General features: G+C 37.3%; 1 protein-coding gene across 1 annotated transcript in view; it reads right to left on the reverse strand.

The window, feature by feature from the left end:
• Positions 1 to 14,584, reverse strand: part of COL28A1 (collagen, type XXVIII, alpha 1) — a 91,609-nt gene that overhangs the window by 68,535 nt on the left and 8,490 nt on the right. Inside the window, exon 3 of the mRNA XM_010561466.1 lies at positions 264 to 420. Within this exon, the coding sequence (XP_010559768.1) occupies positions 264 to 384 (121 nt within the window). The 5' untranslated portion in view covers positions 385 to 420. The remainder of the gene's footprint in view (positions 1 to 263; positions 421 to 14,584) is intronic.

Consider the following 14,584-nt stretch of genomic DNA (forward strand, 5'->3'; position numbering starts at 1 on the left):
ACCAAATTTTCCACATGCAATTGCAAACTAAAAATTAGGCTCCTTATCATTTATCTTAAGAGATATGTGTGTCAATGAAAATCATAGATCAAACTGAAGTCCATGACCAAGTAAATGTCACCACAGTATTTTCCAAGCCTGATAAACAAATTAAATCATGTTTTATAAATGCATAGATAAGTTGTCAATTACCAGCTAATTATCCTGAAATAAGTGGAGACATACAACACGGTCAATCAGAAATTTTAAGTAAATGGTTTTACCTTCATCTTTTTGCACGAAAGAATAAGAATTCTTTCCTTTCTTTCTGTTTTGCCCATATACTATCTGGTTTGTTGTCACAGCCAGAAGTAAAAAGCAAAAGAAAAAATGTTTTTTCCACATAGTGACTTTGATCCCAAATTAGACGACTTTTCCTTCCTGTTAAAAGTAAAAAAACACCTGTGAATACTTCATTAATAGATGCAAATAAATAAATACAGATACTTTACGTACAGAATACGTATTTGTGGGAAGCAGAATTCTAGTGACAACATATAAAAACAATTATGAAAAGTCACTGGGTAGTGATTTAAGCATAGCAGCCAGTACAAGCCCAACTATAGCTCACATGTGTATTAGAACCTGTTTTATTAGAGAAGAAATACGGGTAGAACAAACACACTGCTCCTTTTTTTTTCTTAAAAAAAGCCAGTGCTATCTTTAGCTTTCATTTGAACATCTAACAAAGAAGGGTAAAAGAAAATGTTACTAATGCCTATTGCTATTAATATACTTTGCTATTAAACTAATTATATTAGATTAGCAGAAATATTATAGAAAACATAGAATATAGTTTGTTTCTAGAAATCCCTAATTGTTAGGAATAAACAAAGATCTGGGTGTTTTGGGATGCAGATATATTACCTAAGTCTGGAGCATCAGTATGAACAACTTATTCTTCTAAGAAACAATGGCTTAGTAATGACATTCAATACATGAATGTATTATTAATGTTACATGGCTGTAACAGAATGTATGCAATATTTTCCATAAAGACAATGTTCTATTATAATGACAATATACACTAACAAAATTAACATTACAACATTTAACTCAGTGATACAACATATTTCTAGAGAAAACTGAACTCCATTAAAACTGATTTACAAAAAAAGCCTGAATTTACAATAATTCATTTTAAATATCATTAATAACAAAGACAATATATTAAATTTAAACATCCTTCCTAAATTCTCTTTTCAAGTCCACCAAGCGGTTACACATACAGAAACCATAAGTGCAGTCCTCTAAAAATGGAAAGGAAATAACTAATTCTCTTACCTTTGAAGGCATTAAAAAAGCAAATTGTGGGTTGAATAAACTGTCAGTGTAGAAAATATGTCCAGTAGGTCATACTGGAATATATGTTTTGTTTACAAAAATAAAGCAATCTGTAAACAAACAGCCTATCCACTTGTAAATGGCTCTACCTTGCATCTAGATCCTTTATGGTCCATTATTGCTGTTGCCCAAAATTTAAACTGAGATAGTCAGGCACTTAGCCAGGGCTGGGTAGGAGACCAAGCCATTTTATTAAAGGGGCAGCGTCAGTCTGGGAGCACGAGTGTTTTCCCATTTTAAATAACTGAACTTTTACATTAAGAAACTCACTTCTAGACAATGTGCATCTTTACCCATCACTTTTTGCCAGTCACACCTCTTCAGCTTGTCCATGTTGATGCTGCAGCACTGGCTAGATCAGAGATGTGAGATTAGTACATTATCATTTGTAGGCTAGAACTGAATTCTGACCCGATGGTCTGTGAGTCTGCCAGGACCATGAGTGTGTCTCAAAGGTGGTAATTGCATTAGCAATTACAATAATAAAAGACAACTTTAAAATAAAAAAAAAAAAAAGGTCTTCCTGAGCTGTTTGCCTCAGATTTTCTTTCTGCTCTTTAAATCCTCTCAGGGGTCAGACACAAACAGGATATCTAAAAGAGGGCTGTCATTTAGGTAGCTCTCAGCATTCTGCATGCAATTTATATTTGCTCTATCTAATGGCAGGCTTCAGAGTAGAATTGTACTGTCACAGTGTTAAGTAAAAAATTGGGGTGAGAGAAAGCATGCCAGTGGTAAGTCTTAAGGAATCACGACATGCCTTGAGGGAGTTTTGTGCAGATGCCCAGCAGAAGGTCAGCACCCAGCCTCTGGACAGGCATTGCCTACCAGGGAAGACATCCCTCGGTGCCTCGGTGGCCGTGCAGAATGGAGAGGTCCTTCACATAGTGCTGCAAAAGGGAGGACTCAGGCTTCATCACTGGGATGAATCGGGTCCCTGGACTGCTATGTGATTAAGCATTGAAATGTTTCAGTTACAGATTAAAAAATTTATTAATAATTTGGGCATTTCAGAAACACATCATGAAAACATGGTTTTGACTGAAGCAGATTTTTTGGCAGAGGTCTAATATTTAATCAAAAACATAGGATTGAAAATTTATAAAGAGTTGTTTATTAACGATCCAACTGTACTGAATAGCTTTAAAAAAATCTGCCTAAATGACATGTAAGCTGCACCCTTTAACTTTTCTAAAGACAGATTTTCTAGACTTGAGATCACTTTGGTAGCTGATGTCTGGGAGACTACTTGAAAATATATACAACAAAAATAGACTCGGTATCTAATTCTATAGGACAGTAATGTTGTCTATTCATTGCTTTTTTGTATTTATAAACTCAAAGACTGTGTGTGCTCTTTTTGTTCCAGCACCTGATGGAAGTTTCACAGTGAAATGAATACCTCTCATTACCCAGAAGACACTTTCAGCATGGCAAGTAGTGGGCAAAACTTAGGAATTGTTGTCTTACAAAAAAAATATGAAAGTTGAGGCTTTGCATTCTCTGTAAGCAATCCCTGCTTTTTTACTTTTGTAGGAATAGCGCATCTGAAAAGTGAAAAAGCAGAGAATACAGAATTTCTTAACTTTGATTTTGATATTGCAGATTTAATCACATTATTTAGTAGAAATAGAACAAATACCATGCTTATCAATTGCCACTGATATGCCCTTCTTGAAGGCATTCAACTTTCAAAAAAATGCTAAAGCACATCTGTTTATTCTGCATTACTTGCTCTCAGAGACTTCCCGGTCTCCTCATCAAGAAATTTCATTAATAAGGCTGATTATTTGCTATGATCCAGATTTTATTATGGGTAAACCAGAGAAACAGAAATAAAAAAGAATAACTATATATCAAAAGATTAACATCGATATTGTTTCATATGCTAAGTTAAAAATGCAAAATGGGAAATATTAAAGACATTTAGTGATTTCCTAAGCCTAAGGCAACAAGAAGGGCTTCTGTAAGTACAGGAGTAGCAAACACCAACCTTCTGCGATTATAAATCCACTGAACTATGCCTGCAGCAGTCTATGTACTACACCCATATAAAACCAAATCTGTTAAAATTAATGGTGGGTATTTTCCCTAAGGCAGACTAAACAAGGTGGGGAAAACTTTTTTCCCTCCTGCAGAATCCTGACAGACTCTTTTCTAACCTAAGTGAATTTCATGCAGTCAGCCTTGGAGTTCTTTGGCTACTTTCTACCGGATTTAAAACAGAAATACTAAGTCTTTAACAAGAAACAGGAGCCATGTTGCACCAATGCAGCACTTGGTGGCATCTACCATCACCACTCCCTGACACGCACACACATGGCAAAGAGAGATCAGCCCTTACTTGAGTTTCCTCCACTGGCTGCTCAGTCCACATGAACTCATGAACTTGACAATCAGAGCCCAAGGCTGCAAACCAGACACATCATTTGCTACCTCTTACCAGAACGGAGGGAAAAGATGCGGGTGGCTGGTGGGTGTAGTGGGAGCAGTGAGGACAGGGAAGGGGAATCAAGACAAGAAACTTAAGTAATGTGGGAAGGGAGCAGAAGTACTGCAAAAGAGGATTCCAAGCACTGGAGGAGTACCTGGGTGCATGCAATAAGCAGAAGTGTCAGGAAATCTGAGGTTACTGTTTTATGGCTGGGAGTGTAGGGGGATGTAGGACCCAAAGAAAACCAGTGTTAGCTACACTGTTTATCAAACAACTTGCTGTACTGGAAGGCAGATTTCATAAATCTGGATACAAATGTTATATTCTTCTTGAAGGAAGTTAAAACAGTTATGAGCAGGGAGGGGAAGAAGCAATCCATTGAGGAGAGTAACATTCTAAAATTCAAATTACCTTCAAATTCTGCAGTATGAAAAACTACAAGGAAGGAGAATTAATTACTTAAAATTCACTAATCAAATCCTCATTTTTTATTTTTGGTACAGTTACAGATGTTAATAGTGATGTAGTTGTATGTCTTATAGGATTGATACAAAATTGTAATTCGATACTCAACAATAACAGATTCGTTATTATTAAGCAGGCATTCTTCACTGCAGCGCTGGGCAGCACTGGGTATATCTCTGCCACAAGTACTCCTTTCAATGTATAAAATGTACTGTATTTATAATTTTCAAGGGTGTTGACAGCACGATCCAGTAACTTTTTACTTCTATACAGTTTTCCTTATCTTGCCACATATATCTTCTCTCAACATCCTGTTTTTAGTTAATATTTGACAGAATGATTCTTTAAAACACAGAAAGTTACAAGGTCAAGCAGTTTCCGGACAAAGTATGCACTCACAGCTGGATTTGAGGGAAACGATATGTTGGCAATCAACACATACACACATTTCGAGCTAAGTTGGGGTTTTTAACTCTATCATTCTCCTCTTTTTTTCAAAATTTGAAAATTAATTTACAAATCTTCATACTTAATTAGTTCTGGCATTGTTCACAATCTGCAATTGGTATTATGAATTTTATATCATACAGAACAATTATATAAAGTCATGACTATTACCACTATTATTAAAATGATAATCAGATGTATTAAATAATTTAGAACTTGTTCTGCCGATGGAGAGTGTCTCACACGTTCTTATTGTGAGAACAACTGAGGACGTATATTAAATAACTGTTTCACCATAATCCAAAGCTTGACATATAGAATAATTATTAAAGTAAAACACAATACAGCGAGTATTAATAAAACAATAACTGGGTGAAGCATCTTGTTAAAGATTCCAGTAGCAGTTGGTGATAACCCAAAAAGAGTGTCTCACCATCTGTGTTCTCTGTCTTTTTTTATTTTTTTCCACCACCTGATGTAATTCTTCTGCATCGTGACAGTAACTGAAGTTCTTTGTCCATTTTCTTGAACTTGCTCCAACAACCGTTTTAGGTATTCATGTTGTAAGAGTCTTTTCACCAAGGTGAGATTCATTCCAATAGGAGTAGGTAATATATCTCACAATAAAGTATAATTAGACTGTGGTAATTGATGAGTTGTGACAGGAGTGGCATATTCCTTAATGTTAGTAAAGTTACAAACACAAATGTTAAGAGTGATTACTAGTATCTATAGTTGTATGATCTATAGACATAGACTCACAAGAGGTTTTTATACAAACACATCCTTTATCAATATACACAAGTACTGTTTCTGGAGTTTCCTTAGAATATATTTTAAAATGACAAACGTTTTGTTCTGTATCAAGGCAAATGTCTTGGGCCTTGATGGTATTGTTTTCACAGGTGAACTCTTGTTGTTTTCACACAGTACCTGTATCAATATTTACAGTTTGCCGTTTGCTTCTGTTTTACTTGGTCCGTACTTTATGCTCTATAGGGTAGAGTATAGTTTCAAGCTGATTCACTCTCAGTGTAATGACTGGGTGTATAGTGTATATCAAAGCGCTGCACATTGTCAGCACAAAAGCTCTGGCTTTATCACCAGTGGGGTCATAAGTAAAATTGACTAGATATCACCAGGACTGAATTTTTTTTTTTCAAATTCAGTCATATTATTTCAAATTACTTTCCCAATTTCAGCAGGTAAGGTGTTTTATTCACCCTCCTGTATAATTGCATTTATCATTGATTGTATCTACAGCTGAGTTTGGACACAGCTAAGGGCTAGAGAGACATTACTTTGGATTGTGCTAAGTGCATCTGCAATCAGATGGTGGTTCTTTTTGTTTATCTGTCTTCACTGAGGTAATATATCTGATAACAGCCATTGGTTAGTTCTGAGAGCTAAAAGGGAGGATTCCAAAGCGGGTTTCAATCCACTTAGGTCACTGGTCACTGTGGTCTCCCAGTCCCGTTCTAATGACACCAGTTATGTGTCTCCTTGATCGTCCTGGAGAGGTGAGGGATCGACTATGTAACCATGTTAAGCATCCTGTGTAGGAAGTACCCAGGAAAGGTGAGCATGTAGGTCTAATTGCAGAAATGTTAGTCTGCATAGTTAACTCCACCCGTCTGAGGGAATGTGATGGATTAAGCAACACTTGCTGTTGTCCTATACTTTTAATTATGTAAGGGTCGATGTTGCATTTTTCTCTACCTGGCCACTTGCTTGTGGTTGGTATGGGGTGTGTAATTTTCAATTAGTACCCAAAAATTTAACTACACTGGAGATAAAATGTGGATCTCAATCTGATGCTATTACATTTGGAGTTCTAAATATTGGGATTATTTCATTCAGTAATATCTTCACGAGTTTTATTTTACAAAGAAATGCTTCAGGCCAACCCGAAAAGGTGTCAGTTAACACTAAAAGGTATCGGTACCCCCCTTTTCTAGGCAGCTCTGAAAAAAAATCTATCTGCCACATTTTTCCTGGCATATTCCCTTTCTCTATGCTTCCGTATGTTATTTTATTCTCAGTTTTTGGGTTATTTTTCAAGCATATTTTATATCTTCCTGTTACTGATTTTATAGTCTGCATCAAATTCCTAGCAACTATTTGCCTGGACAAGAATGCATATAATGTTCTAGTTCCTCAATGTGTTTTATTATGTTTTATCCTTATCAAATGCCATAATGTATTAAATGGCACTACTATTCTTTTGTCTGTTAAAATTGCCCATCCCTTGATGTAAATTTTCGTCTTTTATTTCTCTATTAATCTCAAATCCTTTTCATCGTATTTTGCCTGTTCAGGTAGTGGCAATTTCTTTTCTGGGATTAGACTCAAGGTTATATCTGTTTCAGCCACCCTTCTCGCTTCCTGATCTGCGAGTCGATTACCTTGTTCTTGGGCAGAATTATTTCACTGATGTCCTCTGCAGTGCATAACTGTGACTGTTGAAGGTAACTGTACTGTGTCCAAGAGTTTTAGTATCACTTCTGCATGCTTGATGTTTTTCCCTTGTCCATTTAAAAGTCCTCTTTCTTTCCAAATTGCTCAATGGGCATGGACCACCCTGAAGGCATACTTAAGAGTCTCTCCATACATTCACCTTTTTCCCTTTTTCCAATTCTAATGCTCTGGTCAGGGCTATGATTTCAGCTCACTGCGCCAAGGTATCTTTGGGAAGCTGCTTAGCTTCAATTTTCTCTTTTTCTATCGTGACTGCATATTCAGCCAGTTTCTTTCCATTCTCCACAAAACTGCTTCTGTCTGTGTATAAGTTCATATTTACCTCTTCAAGAGGTTCTTCCTTTAAGTCTATTTGACTGACATACACTTTCTCAATGGTTCGTATGTAGTCATGAGTTGTTGGTTCAAAGTTCTGTTTCTTACTTAAAAAGGATGTAGGGTTATTGATACTTGCTGTCACTATATCAACATCGTCTTGCTCTGTAAGGGTAGCCTGATATTTCGAGAACCGTGAAGGTGACGACCAATGCCCTCCCTTTTGTTCCAAGACCGTTGCTACGGCATGTGTTGTATAAACAGTTAATCTCTGTCCTCAGGTAAACTTCCGTGCTTCCTGTATAAGAAGTACTGTAGCAGCAATAGCTCGGATGCATCCTGGCCACTCTTTGCTTATTTCATCTAATTGCTTAGAGAAGTAGGCCACTGCCCTCTTGTGGGGTCCTAATTTCTGAGCCAAAACCCCCAATGCCACTCCTTGTTGTTCATAATAGTAGAGTCAAAAGGGTTTCATCAAATCAGGCAGTCCTAGAGCAGATACTCTCATTAGTTCGAATTTCAGCTCTTTAAATGTGTTTTGAGCCTTATCTGTCCATTTCAAATATTTATTTTCTTTTATGAGCTGGTATAATGGTTTTACTAATAGTCCATAATTCAGTATCCCTAATCGACACCACCTTGCCATTCCCCAAAAGGTTCGTAATTATTTTATTCTCTTAGGTGCTGGCGTCTGGCATATAGCCTCTTTCCTTTCATTGCCCAGTCATTGTTGTCCTTGTGATATTTTAAATCCTAGATAGACCACTTCTTTCTTCAAAATCTGGGCTTTCTGCAATGCAACTTGATACCCGTTGGTCCCCAGAAAATTCAGTAAAATCACAGTCCAATTTTTATATACCTCTTAGTCTTCAGTCACAATCAGGATATCATCTATATATTGTAACAGAATTCCTTTTTCCTTCTGGTCTCATCCACACTTCCAAGTCTTTTGCTAATTGATTTCTAAATATTGTGGGGCTGTTCTTGAATCCTTGTGGCAACACAGTCCATGTTAATTGAATTTTTCTCCCTGTATCGGGGTTTTCCCATTCAAAAGGAAATAATTTCTGACTTTCAGGTGTAAGAGGAAGGCAGAAAAAGGCATCTTTAAGGTCTAATACAATAAATCATTCAAGATTCTCTCTCAGGTTGGTTAAGGAAGTACAGGGATTTGCCACTACTGGATGCAGGTCCTCTACTACTTCGCTTATTGTTCTTAGATCTTGAACTAACTTAGAGGTTTTACCATCCAGCTTCTTTATTGCCAATATAGGGGTGTTGTATTCAGATGAGTATTCTATTAATAATCCATAATTAATTAAATTCTTAATTATGCTTTTAATCCCTTTTCTGTCTTCTAATTTCAAAGGATATTGTTTAAGTCTCACTGGAGCTGTCCCTTCTTTTGGTTTTATTATTACAGGTTCAGCATTTTTAGCTTTGCCTGGTATTACTGAAGCCTGTACCCATGGTATTATCTGATTCATTATTTCTTCCATTATTTCCTCTTTTGGTACCTCAGGTGCAGTTAATGCTAGACTCAGAACTTTTACATGTTTTTCTTCGGGTACCCTAAATTCAATATTCCCATCAAATTTAATTTCTGCATTTAACTGTTCCAATAAATCCCCACCTATTAACAGTCTCGGAGCATCCAGTAGGTAGAGAAACCAGCGGAACTCTCATGAGTTGTGACTTATGTATAGCCCGAATGAATGGTCCCCAAATCTGAAAAGAATGCCTTTCTTACCAGTGGTCCGTGTCTGTCCCTGCAGTAGATCTCCGAATCGGTGACTCCCTCCAGAAATTATTCTGGGGCTGGCTAAGGGAGTCCCCGACTTGGTATTCCCTGCAGCCGAACAGAGACTGCCCCATCTGGGTCACCAAAACTGATACAAAATCGTAACTCAATACTCAATAATAACAGAGATTTGTTATTATTAAGCAGGCATCCTTCACTGCAGCACTGGGCAGCACTGGGGATATCTCTGCCACAAGTGGTCCTCTCAATGTATAAAACGTACAGTATTTATACTTTTCAAGGATGTTAACAGCACAATCCAGTAACTTTTTACTTCTATACAATTCACCTTATCTTGCCACATATATCTTCTCTTGACATCCTGTTTTTAGTTAATATTTGACAGAATGATTCTTTAAAACACAGAAAGTGACAAGGCCAAGCAGTTTCTGGACAAAGTATGCACACACAGCTGGATCTGAGAAAAACAATATGTTGGCAATCAACATGTACACCCATTTTGAGATAAGTTGGGGTTTTTAACTCTATCAGGATAGAGTTTCTCCTAAATCAGACAGTTATTGCAATGTTTGCTCTCCCTGGCCACAGACACTGAAGCAAGTGGTGTTTTACAAACCATTGCCATGATAAAATGGTGTAGATAATCACATTTCCCTGCCTCTTTTCAGCTCCCTTGTAGAAAACCGCATGGAAACCATGCCTGCTTTGCTTTTCATTTGGTGTTTAAATAACAGCAATGGAATATGCTAACTAGGAGCTTTTAAGTAAGCAGAGTACATTTCCTGCTGTTTTCACTAATTTTTTGGTGAAGGGGAAAGAATAAGGGAAAAAGGAATAGGGCATCACTGATCAGTCAGCATAAAAAGTCTTTGCCTTTATTTAGGTTAGTAGAAGCACCCTTCATCCAGCCCAGGAGCAGTCTCCCCTATTTCTAGACCAAACACTTCCTTAAGTACCCTCTTTCTGCTTCTCCAAGGGCAGATCCCTTTTTAAAAAGACATTCAGCTAGAAATTACACCTTTGCAAACACCCATAATCTAGTCATGTGTGATGTGAGCCACAAGTATGACAGCATATGAAACTAACTTATTTAAAGGGTGAGATCTACATACTAAGTAACTTAGTAAGGTCTTAGCTCTTAGCAAAGATGGAGATACTGCTAATCTGGTTGTGTGCTGGTTTTGGCTGTGGTAGAGTTAATTTTCTTCATAGTAGCTGGTATGGGTCTATGTTTTGGATTTCTGCTGAAAACAGTGTTGACTGATAACACAGAGATGTTTTCATTATTGCTGAGCAGTGCTTACACAGAGCCAAGGCCTTTTCTGCTTCTCACTCCACCCCACCAGCGAGGAGGCTGGGGGTGCACAAGAAGTTGGGAGGGGACACACCTGGGACAGCTGACCCCAACTGACCCAAGGGATATCCCAGACCATACAACATCATGCTCAGCAATAAAACTAGGGAGAAGTTTGGCTGGGGGGCTGCTTCTCTGGGACTAGCTGGGCATCAGCCAATTGGTGGTGAGAAATTGTTTTCATTTGCATCACTTGTCTTTCTGGGGTTTTATTTCTCTCTCTTTGTTATCTTCCTTTTTGTTACAACATATTACTACTACCATTATTTCAATTATTAAACTGCTCTTAGCTCAACCCACGAGTTTTCTCACTTTTACCCTTCCAATTCTCTTCTTCACATCCTGCTGAGGGTGGGGGTAGTGAGCAAGCGGCTGTGTGGTGCTTAATTACTGGCTGGGTTTAAACCATGACAGGTTTCATGGGAGAGCTGTCCATCTGCCATATGATTGTACATAGTACCATTCCTACACAGAATTGTCAGTCTGTGCATGCTCTGTTAACATGAAAAGTACTGGAGGAACATGCTGCTACAAGAAAAAAATCATACATGCCACAACCAATCACAGTCTTTCCCCACTGCAACTGAGGAAGGATTAGCTGTCCCAGTAGCTGCAGCCTGTTCCTGAAAGGCCCCCTTCCTAGACACCTCTACATCATCTTCTGTCAGATGATGGATGAGCATGTGTCACCTCCATTGAGGTTAATTTTCTTCATTAAATAAGTGTTGCCTTCATCACACAAACTGAGACTAAAGAGTTTCAATGGAATACAATGTTTTACACTAAATATCTGTTAATGCTACATAAAAATGATAATTACTGGCAGCATCCAGCATCTTTTGGATCAGACACAATGGTGACGATTAAGCATTTAATTAGTAACAAATTAGTCACATGGATCACTCATACTGTTTACATACTTTTTCTCACCTTTATGCATGTTTAGATCAAGGCTTGTAAACAGCCTATCCATCCAGAAACAGATCATCAGCTACAGAAGAATGCTCTTTCCAGCAATTGTCAAGGTTTATCTCCACTATATGCCAAACCAGAACTGAGTGAATGGATTTCCAGCTGTGTTCAAAGGTTTCTCACTTTTTTTGGACCTGCAAACATGACTCATCTGGCAGAGATCAGAAAATGTTAACATTTATGATTTTTAGAATAACAATTTGACTGGTCAAATACACGTATAACCTGGTAGATCTCAAAAACATCCAGTATTCAGACAGCAATGGCGTCAAGTTTGGTTGTACTTCTCTGGCTAGAAAATCTGTAGATCTGTTACATGTTGTGTGTAACTGGTCTCTGGAAACAGCCTAAGCTGCTCTTCACTACTTACTGTGCTTTGGAAGTACAATAAGGATCTTGACAGTTCTCTCACAGCATTGTAGATTTACAATTCAGAGCTTTATTTTTTCACTAGTCTTGCCAGTACATAGTTGCATAGCTTTATATTCACTTAGAAATCAAATCTGATGGAAGTAATGCCTCCAGATTTACAGCATTGTTTTTAACACTACTAATACTTCTTGCTAAGCTGTTTAGTACAGCAGTGTTTCAATGGCTGCTCTGAACCACATGCTGTCAACCCAGCTGCTCAGTACATCCAGCTCCCAGGACTACTGAATCTGTCTAAATGCACTCATTACATGACCATACTAAAGCTCTGGTCTGCAATACAAAGTTTCACCTGTAAAAGTCATGTTATGTTGCTATTGAATTTTGAGTTAAAAAGCCTTTAGTTCCTGCATTCATGCTAACTCACCTCTTCTATTGGAAAATATCAGGTATCAGCTTTCTTTTCTGGTACAATACCTATACTCCTTGAATAATTCCTGCTATTCTCATCACTGCAGCTCAAAAACGGTAAAGAAGAAATAAAATTAAACATACAGAGCTGACAAAGATAAGACATAGCTTCTATATGAAGACAGACAAAGTAAATTCTGATTCTGTAACTTGGAAAGCCACAACCGAATGCAAATGGGATACAGATCTATGAAAGTATGAAACAAGATGACTATTCTATAGTACATGAATATAATATATCAAAGGACTTACACTGCGGATTAGTTTGGTGGAGAATATTAACCAAAATTGACTGCTCTAAATTTACTTCCTCCCCACCCCCCCAGTATGCTCTTCCCTCAATAAGAATGACAATAGTTACTATAAAGAATAGTAGATTTTTTTTTCTGGCTAGGAGACATAGCTAATGGATGCAATTTGAAGTACGTATTTTAAACAGCTTTTAAAAACCCCTGTTCCAAATACTAGATATCTCTTAATTCAGTGCCATTTTTATTCATATGTTATGTAAGTAAGCCATGATTATTTGCCTTTTTAAAATCAGATTGCAATAAATGTATCAAAAGGATCATTTAGTTGCTGAATTCAATTTATGTAAGCTATAAAGATATTTATGCTACCTAAGTCCTGCCCTCTGGTGTGTCTACATGATAATGCATAATGATAGTATTTCATACTAGGTAACTCATTCAGCATTTAATCAGGACACAGCTAGTAAATAAGGCTACTGTCTGGGCAAAACATTTGTCCCCTTGTAATAGAAGGTGGAAGCTAAAGACTAAGATATTAAAAGACTAAGATACAATGCTTCAAGGAGGGAGGATATCTCCTGGAAGAACTGGTTTTACTCCTTAGTTCCTATCTGATCCTGAGAAACTAAGTACTCATTTCACACATTCCTGTCTTTTAGATACCCAGACTGGGGGCTCCAGTACCTGACACATGGATCTTCTGAGCACTACAAAGTCAGTGAAAACTCTAAGTGATCAGTGAATGTATCAGCAAGGTAGTATGATCTGCTGAAGTAAGTACAGTTCCAGGTTGTCAGAGAATTCAAATGACAGTCTTGTGTCACTTAGGAACACATGTAATACTGGCCTTAGAAATGTTCTGCATTAGTCTTAAGGTAAATTATTACTTACAATTGTAAGAAAAGAGAGCAAGGATTAAAACAGTAACCATTCCAAAAGAGACTTACTTTAATTCCTGGCAGTCCAGTTCCTGAAATTCCACAATCCCCTTTTGAACCAGGCTCACCTTGTCCCCCCCAAAAAACCCCAAACCAACCTAACCAAACCAAACAAACAAAAAAATCAACAAAAATTTGAATTTAGAATAATTTTTGTAAAATGTTTGACTTCACTGACACCTTAAAGAAAAGATGACCAAAGTTTTTATGTGTGGTGATCACATCATCTGTAGTGTAGCCACTTTGTGGCTACAAAAAATTATCAGTTTGAAAAAGTGCTTTGGTCAGGCTCAGCAATGAAGAACGTGGTTAGAATACAGCATATTTCATTTTCAAATCCTTTAAATAACCCTTTGTAAAGCCTCTACACTTCAATTTATTTTTGTAAGCACCTGGTGAATAAGGTTGCTTATCATAACGTATGATATAGTTCAAAAGGCGTTCTCTCCATAACAGTCAGCTACTGATAGCGATCCAAACTGAAGAGTTACCTTTTTTTTCACGAGTTTCCCTAGAAGAACAGGAGCTCTTAAATGTATAAAAAGGCTTGTCCTCACTCAAGTGTATCCTTTGCTCTACTGTTTTAAAATCATGCTTTTTGTTCACAGGTTACCTTTGAACCTTGAACACCCAAACCTTGGGATCCCTTTGGTTCAGGTATTCCTTAAGGACCCTGGATACCCTAAAAAGATAAGGTAGGAGGTTAATTTCAAAACTTTCATAGATTAGTTTTTCAGTTAATAAAATGAAGTAATTACCTTCAAAAGGAAGTACTGTGTCTGTGAAAGTCTTGCTGTCTTTATTTCAATTCCGCTTGCTCACATTTCTATGCTTCTCAGTGAATAACAAGGACAGCAACAACAACTGATACTAATGGAACAAGTGAAGTTGAGAGGTTCTTTCAAACTTATCCAACCCTATGCAGTGGCATAGGATGCTCTGCTG

The sequence above is a fragment of the Haliaeetus leucocephalus genome, unplaced genomic scaffold, assembly GCF_000737465.1.
Source record: "Haliaeetus leucocephalus isolate CR32 unplaced genomic scaffold, Haliaeetus_leucocephalus-4.0 Scaffold146, whole genome shotgun sequence".
Lineage (NCBI taxonomy): Eukaryota > Metazoa > Chordata > Aves > Accipitriformes > Accipitridae > Haliaeetus > Haliaeetus leucocephalus.